General features: G+C 38.1%; 1 protein-coding gene across 1 annotated transcript in view; it reads right to left on the bottom strand.

Annotated features, from left to right (window-relative positions):
* Positions 1-9,902, bottom strand: part of kif28 (kinesin family member 28) — a 38,378-nt gene extending 28,476 nt beyond the window's left edge. The window contains exons 1-5 of the mRNA XM_056477443.1: positions 9,829-9,902; positions 7,880-8,071; positions 6,079-6,282; positions 5,766-5,801; positions 2,635-2,862 (exon numbers count right to left, since the gene is read on the bottom strand). Coding sequence (XP_056333418.1) covers positions 2,635-2,862; positions 5,766-5,801; positions 6,079-6,282; positions 7,880-8,071; positions 9,829-9,882 — 714 coding nt within the window. The 5' untranslated portion in view covers positions 9,883-9,902. The remainder of the gene's footprint in view (positions 1-2,634; positions 2,863-5,765; positions 5,802-6,078; positions 6,283-7,879; positions 8,072-9,828) is intronic.
* Between the last annotated feature and the right edge of the window lie 2,018 nt (positions 9,903-11,920).

The following is an 11,920-nucleotide window of genomic DNA, read 5'->3' on the forward strand; positions in this document are numbered from 1 at the left end:
TCGAGCTTACGCTTTAAAACAGCATTCAGATGATGTTAAGTGTGTTTGTGATCAGCTTTCTCCAGGTTGGGGAAGTGTTTTGTTCAGATTTATGTTCTGTGGCTGCAGCAGTTTTTTTTTTTTGTAAAGCATCTTTAACTAATTTGCTTTAAGTTAGCGAGAGCTTATGAAGATTTTATTTTGTGCGTTTACCTTACTAATATATATATATATATATATACACACACACACACACAATTGAAGTCAGAATTTATAGCCCCCGTTTATTTTTTTTTCGTAAATTTCTGTTTAACGGAGAGAAGATTTTTTTTTTTAACACTTTTCTAAACATAATAGTTTTAATAACTCATCTCTAATAACTGATATATTTATCTTTGCCATGATGACAGTAAATAATATTTGACTAGATATTTTTCAAGACACTTTTATACAGCTTAAAGTGACATTTTAAGGCTTAACTAGGTTAATTAGGTTAACTAGGCAGGTTAGGGTAATTAGGCAAGTTATTGAAAAAAATATATAGCTTAAAGGGTAATAATTTTTACCTTAAAATGCTGTTTAAAAAATTAAAAACGTCTATTATTCTAGCCTAAATAAAGCAATTAAGACTTTCTCCAGAAGAAAAAATCTTACCAGCAAAATTTCCTTGCTCTGTTAAACATAATTTGAGGAAATATTTAAAAAAGAAAAAATTCAAAGGGGGGCTAATAATTCTGACATTGTGTGGCATTTCTGTGTGGAGTTTGCATGTTCTCTCTGTGTTTGCATGGGTTTCCTCCGGGTGCTCCGGTTTCCCCCACAGTGCAAAGATATGTGCTATAGGTGAATTAGGTAAATCAAATAGGCTGAAGTGTATGATTGTGTGTGTGTGTGAATGTGAGACTGTATGGGTGTTTCCCAGTACTGGGTTGTGGCTGGAAAGGCATCCGCTGCGTAAAACATATGCTGAAATGGTTGGTGGTTCATTCTGCTGTGGCAACCCCTGATAAATAAAGGACTAAGCCAAACAAAAATGAATGAATGATTGAATAAAATGGGTGGAAAAGCGTACACCACTTCCCACGCGAAAGTTGTGATCTCTAAGAAACAAACTTGATGGGAGAATATGTGCAGCTGCAAGTAAACCACCCATTTTTGTACATATACCATGTTTATAAATGAGACTGATAAATTCAGATTTCTGTCTTCCAATCAGTCTCAAGCAAGGATCAACGTTTATCCTTTTCTCATTATCGTTTTCTCATTACTTTATTACTATGATTATTTGAATCAGTATTTAATCTTGAAATGATTTTGACTAACGAATAAAGGTAACAATTTGTTTAACTTAACATAAGAATGTTCAGGGCATTTGCCTGTCCCCATGTAACTATTTTCAGGAGCCAGGAAACCAGGTCATAGGTAGGGACATTTTTTGCTATTTCTGCTCAGAATTTTGTAAAAAATCTGTGGATTTATGTGGAATGATTTTAGGAGTATCATAACTGAAAACCTAATATATGAAATCAACAAATAATACCTTTTTACCTTCAATGTTTACAATACAAATCCAATTAGGTCCACTTATTTGGTAAACAAAACTAGTCCATCATATAATATATCCTGAAAGACAGAAAATATTATTTTACAAACTGTATTGTGAATAAATCAAATGAACATTTTAATATTATCACAATAATATTAGTGAAATTAATTTAAAAACTGAATAAATATAAATTTACACACATTTACACAAGAAAATACATAGAATCACTGACGGGCTAAAAATCTGCGGAAATCTGTGAGCGTAGAGTCCATGTGGGTCTAGGCATAGGTCATAGAGACCTTTTGAATGGAACTGCTGAGCCTGATGACTGAGAACAACTGTTTCTATTGTTATTATTTTGAGTTATTACGGTCTAAAGAGATTCTGACATTATTATTATGTGGAGATTCTGTTTAAAGTGATTTTCAGTGTTTGAACTCTCAGTAGTGATTATTAAACCACACTGAACTGAGCTAACATGAAGTGAACTACACTGTTTCAATTTACTATGATCTTTTATGTGAAGCTGCTTTGTCACAATCTACATTGTAAAAGCACTATACAAATAAAGTTGAATTGAATTTTCCTTTTTATTCAAAATAGACATTGTGCAGTTAGAATATAGCAGCCTGAATGTAGATTATACGAGTTATTATACCTGTTATAAAGACGCCTTAGAGTACACTCAGCCTTGGGTAAGAGACCGATTGTACTTTTAAGTGTGTGTGTGTTCTATTTGATTGTGGATCCGTTTCATAAGTCTGGAGTCAGCTCTAAACAGTCTAGTGGATGTCTGATGTTTGTATGCTGTAGATATTGTTCAGAATTTGTACAGATGCACCCACGTGTAATTTTTTAGGTCAATCTGTATTTTAACCAATCAGGTGTATGATGCAGTCAGTTAATGACGTTATGTAAGAGTATAATAGTTGTTGATTTGTGATTGTAAGCAGAGCGGCCTACGAACTCATTATAGTGTTGAAGCTGGCTTCTGCTTGTGAAACTGCAAACTATCTTCAGTCAACTGAAGCCTCTGACTCTGGCTCTTCTTCATCTGACAGACTGCTCAGTTTTGGGTTAAAACTGCTAATTATCCCAACAAGACGCACCTGTTTGAGCTGGACGATGATGAGCATGTGTGAGCGGCTGCTGCTGTTGTTGATGTGTGTGGCTGCAGTGGTGCGCGTTCGTGTGCCCTGCTCCATCAGCTGCTCCACCTGCAGCGCACTGTCACATGGCACTCGCCTCAAACCCTCCACATAGAAGCCCCTCTGCTGGTCCTCTCGCACCCGCAGGCCACCCGCAGACCGACTGCTCTTCGACAGCAGGTCTACAACCTGAACAGCCGTTTCAGTATCACATATAAAGCATTATGACAATCAGCAGGTTAAAGTGTAAACATCATGTACAGTTGAAGTCATTATTATTCGCCCTCCTGTGAATCTTTCTTTTTCAAATATTTTCCAAATTATGTTTAACAGAGCAAGGAATCTTTCACTGTTTTATTAGATTTTTTTCTGGCTAGAATAAAAACAGTTTTTACTTAAGGTCAACATTATTAGCCCCCTTAAGAAATATATTCTGTATACAATATATATATTACGATAGTCTACAGAACAAACAATTGTAAGGTCCAGCCAGTTAGTCCAATGACGGTGTCTACTGGCGGACGAAGGTTCACTACACGTTCGGCCTTTCCAGTGCACAATGTTGATTTACTTTAAATTTAACTCATATCTGACTTCAATTTTAGTATGAGGTGGTTTAAAATATGAATATATTTATCCTCATTTTATCTGACTCCAATTATAAAACATCAATAAGATTATTTTGTTTTCTTTAACATTACTTTAGATTATGATTGAATGTTCTCTTAGAGTCATTATTGTATATTATTCTCGTTCATTCAGATTCCTATAACATCCTGAGTCTTGTACCGGCCGAGTATACAATCTCTTAAACACAAGCATGTCAGTCTTGGTCACTAAACAGTGGTGATTGACCGCTATCCTAAAAAGGCAGAACCCTATTTACTCAGATTAGGATATTTTTTATGCGGTCCCCATAGATCTGCTATCTACTAAATCAAACAGCTATTTAGTCATATCATGATCATTACTATAGAATTAAGCAGACCAGTTGTACTTAAACAATTGATAACTTTGAGTAATCACTATACGATTTAAATAGTATTGGAAGTTTAAAGATGAAGATCTATCCCCTTAGATAACCTTTCACAGTCTAAGTATACATGAATGAATGCTAATGTTTTAGTCTGAGCTCTAAGAACATCGTATAGCGTGCCACGCTGCTCCGTCTACCGTGTTTTAGTCCGTTACTTAACCTGTACAGGGGCTTGTGGTGCTATGGACTTAACGTAATCTACTAGAGATAATAACATGAGCTCTGTTTGAATAATTCAAAACATAATTTATTAGTCAGGTAAATGTGTATTATGCCAATTAATTCAGTCAATTGATAAATGATCAAAACAAGACATCAAATTATCAAAGATAAATCTAAGATTAAAAGATGCATACCTGACTTCAAAATATACATAGCATGGAGCATTAGAGCTCCACGCTATGGGCTGATCTGATTATATGATCGCCCCGAACATTTAGAAACTTTCCCTTAAGTAGTCAAACCAAGAATCTCCTAGAGGAAAGGGTTGTGTAGAATAACAATAGGCATTTGCATTTAGTGGAAGAGTTTCTGCCTAAAGGCACACCCTTTCGCAGTGGTTCAACAGATACCTGAAGTTATATATCGATTGTTTTGATTATGTCTACTTCTGAGGGAAGGAGACCATTGTACCAGTCGCACTGAGACATTTCAAATGATATCAAACATGACAGATAAAGTCACTTGGATTGACTGAACAGTCATACTTTAAAATGACCATTCTGTGTGAGTAGAGTGAATAGGGGCTAAGTGACCAAGAGGGGAGGTAGTTTTCCCGCATTCCCACCTGGTGGGTTGTGGAGCCGATTGTCTCTGTTTTCAGCTCATATTTGAATTGTCAAAACATTTGATATTTGTGGTATCTCAAGTTTTACACCATCATTATACACTAACTTGCCTAATTACTCTAACCTGCCTAGTTAACCTAGTCAAGCCTTCAAATTGCCCTTCAAGCTGAATACTAGTGTCTTGAAAAATATCTAGTAAAATATTATTTACTGTCATCATGCCAGAGATTAAAGAAATCAGTTATTAAAACTATTAATATATTCATATTAAAATCCCTTTAAATGCCAAGCTCTGTATTCTTGGTTTGTACCTATGGAAGCTTAAGGGCTGTTGCATTATGCTGGAAACACATAGATGCTCCATCCATAGAATTGTGGAAAAAGTAAATATTGAACTGTTAGACTGGAGAGACTAACTTATATCATCAAAGGCAAGCAGAAGGACTTTGGCTATCTTTGGGAACAATATATGAATATTATGTATATTATATGAATAACATGTATTTTTTTGTAGCATGGTATTTTTATTATTTTTGATTTTGGCAGCACGGTGGCGCAGTGGGTAGCACAATCGCCTCACAGCAAAAAGATCACTGGTTCGAGCCTCGGCTGGGTCAGCTGGCCTTTCTGTGTGGAGTCTGCATGTTCTTCCCATGTTGGTGTGGGTTTCCTCCAGGTTTGCCCCACAGTCCAAAGACATGCGCTATAGGTGAATTGGGTAAGCTAAATTGGCTGTAGTGTATGTGAGTGCGTGCAAGAGTGCGTGGGTGTTTCCCAGTGTTGGGCTGCAGCTGGAAAGGCATCCGCTGAGTAAAATGTGCTGGATAAGTTGGTGATTCATTCCACTGTGGCAACCCCTGATTAATAAAGGGACTAAGCCAAAAACAAAATGAATAATTAAATGAATTTGTTATTTTGTCATTATCTTTTCTTAATGTTTCAATTTATTATTTTTATCATTATTATTTAATTATTTTATCTTTTATTATTTCTTTATGAAATAATATGTCATTTGAATGTGTATATGTGTATATACATAAATAAGAAGGGTGTAGATGTGTGCTGTTTTGTAGGGTGCATTGTCAAAAAAATAAAATAAAAATCAAACATTTGGGGGAAAAAAAAACTATGTTTAGAAATGCGTTGAAAAAATCTTCTCTTCGTTAAACAGAAACTGGGTAAAAATATACAGGGGGGCTAATAATTCAGGAGGATTAATAATTCTGACTTCAACTGTGCATTAGCATCAAACAAAAGTAAAGTGTTACCTGTTCATTGTAGATTTCCAGCATGCTGAAAAACACCTGTATTTGAATGACAAAGTTATGAATGTATTTTAATGTATTATTCTTAATGTTCAAAAACTTGGTAACACTTTAGTTTAATAACTAGTGGCTTATTACCTGTCTATTATTAAGACATTGGCTGTTATTGGGACCACTTCTCACTTTTAACTAGTTGCTTATTAACTTATGCTTATGTCATTTCCCCATACTCATAAAACAAAATGTCATTCCCTACAGTACATTACAGTGTTACCTCATATTTCCTGAGATTTTACATGAATGCATCTTGACAAACCTGGCACTGTCTGCTCTCCTGCATGTTCCTGATAGACTGGAATAGTCTCTGACAGAGGGTGGGGATCAGGCCTTTATTAGGACCATAACCGACCATGGAGTAACTCTTCCCTGAGCCAGTCTGCCCATATGCCAGCAATGTGGCATTGTAGCCCTGCAGTGCATTATCCAAAATGCCTTGCCCCAAATCCAGAAACACACTCGCCTGTAAATAACAAGAAACAACAGACAGGTCCAATCACCCATTAACATTGTTAGTTCAGTTGTTACCTCTGATAGTTCACCCAAAAATGAAAACTGTTATAATTTACTCTTTCTCTATTTGTTTCAAACCCGTTTCTGTATTCTGTTGAACACAAAGAAAGATATTCTGAAAAATTCTCAGGGAAAAACAGTCATTGACTTCCATAGTATGATTTGTTTTTTTACTATGGATGTCAATGGCTGCTTTTTTCTAACATTCTTCAGAATATCTTTGAATATGTTTTGTGTTCAACAGAAGAAAGAAATTAGTGTCTTTAGAGAGCAAACAGATATGTTTGGCTGTTCAGGCCCTGATCACAACAAATGCATCTTTAAAATAGTTTTCTATTGGCAAGTGTTTTGCACAGTGTTTATGTGCCCCATGTGCATCTCATTTTCGCCTGCAGCGCCTCACAGTTCAAGCCATACCTCAACATCTTTTTTTTTTTTTTTTTTGGGGGGGGGGGGGGGGGGGGGGTTATTTAAATTCAACATATTGTAACTCTGTATGTTCTCAGTTTAACAATCCAGGCCTATACCTGTGAACCTGGACCACCAAGCCTCAAGCATTAGTATATATTTGGCAATAGCCAAATTGATTGATTGGGTCAAAATTATAGATTTTTCTTTTATGAAAACCATTCAAATATTAAGCAAAGCCATGATTCATACATTTATTTAGTAATATTCCTACAATAATCTATTTCAAAACTCAATTTTTGAACAACTTTAAATGTTATTTGCTCAATCATTAGATTTGTTTCATTCATTCATTTTCTTTACGGCTTAGTCCCTTTATTAATCTGGGATTGCCACAGCAGAATAAACCGCCAAACTTATCCAGCACGTTTTTACGCACCGGATGCCCTTCCAGCCGCAACCCATCACTGGGAAACATCCATTCACTATGAACAATTTAGCTTTCCCAATTCACCTATAGCACATGTCTTTGGACTTGTGGGGGAAACCGGAGCACCCGGAGGAAACCCACGCGAACACAGGAAGAGAACATGCAAACTCCACACAGAAACGCCAACTGACCCAGCCGAGGCTCGAACCAGCGACCTTCTTGCTGTGAAGTGACAGCACTACCTATTGCGCCACCGCGTCATCCTAGATTTGTTTAACTCAAAAAAAAAATTCCACTGATTGTTTGCCCCAAACTGGTTATTTAAAATGAGCTGAAACACAATTCTTAAGTTTTTAGGGGACAACTTAATTGTTTTATGCTCGATCCACTTAAATTTGTTAAAACCAACAATTCCTTCATGTTGACCCAACACAAATTGATTGTGTGGAAACCAGCTTTTATTACAGTGTTTAAACCCTCAGATTTAAGATATTAAAATAGTTGTACCTCAGCCAAATATTGTCCTACTATACGTCAATAGAAAGCTTATTCATTCAAATGTTTTATTAAATAAAAAAATTACACTTGACTATTTTTGTTATCCATCGGCACACAGAGTTTTTTGTGAGTTCAAATACAGTTCAAATACAGAGTTCAAATTCCTCTTTTGTAGGCTGAGATAATCTCTATATAACCTGATATCTGTTACCTGGTCAGCGTAGCGCCCACCTGTCTCTTCAGGAACAAACAGACCGTCTTTGTTTCTACTGAAGCCACTGTGAGACCAGTAGGTGTAGTCGAAAGTGAAAGTGCGGCTGTTCTGTGAGTTACGAGGATCTTGAATGCTGATACTGTTGGAGGTCATAGAGATAATGCAGCGACTGCCTGCATCACGCTCCCTCTGGAAAAAAAATTTCATTAAATTTACCTACTGAAAAAAAGCATATGCTGTTTTAACATGACTGCTGATTTAATCTGGGGGGTGGGGGGGGGGGGTCATGACCAGCAAAGAACTAGCACATAAACAGTAAACAACTTGTTTAAACCAGTGCATATCCTGAAAGAACCAGCTTAAACCAGTTTATGACTAGAGACAACCAGCAAGAACCAGCGTAAACCATCAAGAACCAGCTCATGAATAGAAACGACCAGCAAGAACCATCTTAAACCTTTAAGAACCAGCAAGAACCAGCTCCTGACTAGCATCAACCAGCAAGAACTAGCTTAAACCAGCTCATGACTAGCAATAACCATTTTAAACCAGCTCATGACTATAATTAACCAACAAGAACCAACTTCAACCAGCTCATGACTAGCATCATTAAGCAAGAACCAGCTTAAACCAGTTTATGACTAGAGACAACCAGCAAGAACCAGCGTAAACCATCAAGAACCAGCTCATGAATAGAAACAACCAGCAAGAACCATCTTAAACCTTTAAGAACCAGCAAGACCCAGCTCCTGACTAGCATCAACCAGCAAGAACCAGCTTAAACCAGCTCATGACTAGCAATAACCATCTTAAACCAGCTCATGACTAGCAAAAACCAGCTTAAACCAGCTCATGACTAGTATCAACCAACTTATACCAGCTCATGACTAGCATTAAACAGCAAGAACCAGCATAAACCAGCTCTACCTAGCAATGACCAGCTTAAACCAGCTTATGACTCGTATCAACCAGCCTGAACCAGCTTGAATCAGCTTATTACTAGCAATAACCAGCTTAAACAAGCTTATCATTAACAACAACCAGCTTAAAGCGGCATATTACTAGCAACAAGCAGCAAGAACCAGCTTAAAGCAGCTTATTATTAGCAACAACCAGCCAGAACCAGCTTAAATCAGCTTAGTACTAACAACAACCAGCTTAAACAAGCTTATCATTAGCAACAACCAGCTTAAAGCGGCATATTACTAGCAACAAGCAGCAAGAACCAGCTTAAATCAGCTTATTACTAGCAACAACCAGCTTAAACAAGCTTATCATTAGCAACAACCAGCTTAAAGCGGCATATTACTAGCAACAAGCAGCAAGAACCAGCTTAAAGCAGCTTATTATTAGCAACAACCAGCCAGAACCAGCTTAAATCAGCTTTTTACTAGCAAGAATCAGCTTAAATCACCTTGTTACTAGCAACAACCAGCAAGAACCATCTTAAACCAGCTTATTACTAGCAACAACCAGCAAGAACCTGCTTAAATCAGCTTATTACTAGCAACAACCAGCTTAAATCAGCTTATTACTAGCAAGAATCAGATTAAAGCAGTTTAGCAACAACCAGCAAGAACCATCTTAAACCAGCTTATTACCAGTAACAACCAGCTTATTGCTAGCAACAACCAGCAAAAAACAGCTTAAATCAGCTTATCACTAGCAACAACCAGCACAAAACAGCTTAAATCAGCTTATTACTAGCAACAACCAGCTTAAAGCAGCTTATTACTAACGACAACCAGTAAGAACCAGCATAAATCATCTTTTTACTAGCAACAACCAGCAAGAAGCAGCTTACTCTGTGTCGAAACCTACCTTAAAAGCATATTGTTTTCTTCAGCAGGGATAACTAATCTGCATAAATTCTCACCAGATGAACCTCAAACAAGAATCCCATAACCTCTACATATATTCCTATGCATTATTTGAGCTCTACTAACCTTATTGAAGGGCCTCACTCGGACTGCCACTTTCACACAGTCCTTGTTGGCCATTTCGCTTGCCTTCACCCTCATGCTCACAGCAGACACAGAAACACAGAGTGGGTGACAGGCTGAAACCTGAGCACTTTGTTACGCTCACTTTCTACCAGAGACTAGCAAGATGAATAATACAGTACCCCTAGTTCCTGTAAAGATCACTTCCACCGTCTCCATGCTATAAGATGAGGAGCCTTTATAGTTAGGATATTGTGACTGTTTTCTAATTGACTGCTGCTTTTACACTTCCTGTTATTAGTGAGATTAATTTGGGTTAGAGTTGTAAATAGACCAAAAATTGGACCTGTCATTGTTTACTCCGCTTACCTGTGGGTTTCATTGAAAAGGGAATTAGAGCTAAAATTTGGAGGGCTGAGTTTGACAACCCTGGTTTAGATTTACTGTTGGCTTATGTGGATGATACATGGGGCAAATTTTTGAGCAATTTTGCAGGCCAATATATTGAATTTAATGTCTTGTACATCAGTGTTTCTCAACCACGTTCCTGGAGGACCACCAACACTGCATGTTTTTGATGTCTCCTTTATCTTTCACTCCCTTTACACGTCTTTGAGAATGCTAATGAGCTGACAGTTGGAATCAGGTGTGTTTGGTTAAGGAGACATGGAAAATGTGCAGAGCTACTGGTCCCCCAGGAAGGTGGTTGAGAAACACTGCTCTATTAATGTCTATACCTACCACATCCTCTCAGTAACCTCGATTTATTAACGTCTACACCTACCCAAACCCTAAACCCAAACTCACAGCAACCTGATGTGTGTTAATAAAGTCTACTTTACCTACACCACCTAAACTCAGACCTCCAGTGGTGTGAGTCCCTCCCAATTGGAGGTCATCTAACCTACTTGCAGTATAATCCCTCCGACTTGGAGGTGTCCGGGCTGCAGTGAAACCTACCTGCAATTACCCACAGTAGCAATCCAACAGGGGTTCTTAACCCTGTTCCTGGAGATCTACCTTTCTAGAGTTTAGCTGCGGTCACACTAGACTTTTCTCCCCATAGACTTCCATTCATACGCACGCGAATGCGCCAGACCAGAAACGCAAGCTTGTGCGACAAGTTTCGCAGATCACATCGTTGAAAAGTTCAAGCTTGGTGAACTCTGACCTGCAAAATCGCATCACTTCACTTCGTGAGACCAATCGAGGATCAAAACATGAGCTCTCTTGGAATTTAAAATATGGACCAATCGCTCACTTTTTTAAAATGTTGAACTATCTTGTTTAATCCCGCCCCTTTTCACAGTGCCATACGACAGAATTTTGCATGCTTAAACTCTAATGTGACCGCAGCTTTTTTATTTATTTTTTAGGGGTTTTCACCTTTTTTAACAGGACAGTGGAGATTTACAGACAGGAAAGTGTGGGGAGCAGACATAGGGGAAAGATCGGCAAAGGACCTCAAGCCGTGAATTGAACTCAGGTCACCGCGAGCACCTGGGTGCTATGCGTCGACGCACTAGCCACTAGGCTATTGGCGCCGATGTGACCTCAGCTTTAAGCTCCTACCCTGATCAAACACACCTGAAACAATTAACTAGGACAGGGTGTCCAAACTCGGTCCAACCCCAATTCAACACACCTAAACCAGCTAATCAAGCTCTTTCTAAGTATACAGAAACTTCCAGTGAGGTGTGTTGAAGGAAGCTGGAGCTAAACTATGCAGGACACCGGCCCTCCAGTACCGAGTTTGGACACCCCTCTACTAGGACGTGAACAGCACTTTATAATTACAGGCAGGTATGTTTGATATGGGTTGCAACTGATATGTGCAGGAAGGTGGATCTCCAGGAACATTGTTCAAAAGTTAGAGCAGATGGGCTGAACCAAGTTGTCCTATTGCATCAATGAGCACTGGTTTGTGGTATATTCCTACTTAGACCGCTGCTGACAAACCATAGCCTGCTCATTTCAGAGATACTCTCACCCAGCTGCCTTATAACTATTTGTCTACGAAAATCACCTAGATTTTTACTCCTGCCTATATTTGTTCTGCTTTCAACACTTATGAGAACTGATCGCCTGATCTTAA

Source organism: Danio aesculapii, chromosome 17, assembly GCF_903798145.1.
Source record: "Danio aesculapii chromosome 17, fDanAes4.1, whole genome shotgun sequence".
NCBI lineage: Eukaryota > Metazoa > Chordata > Actinopteri > Cypriniformes > Danionidae > Danio > Danio aesculapii.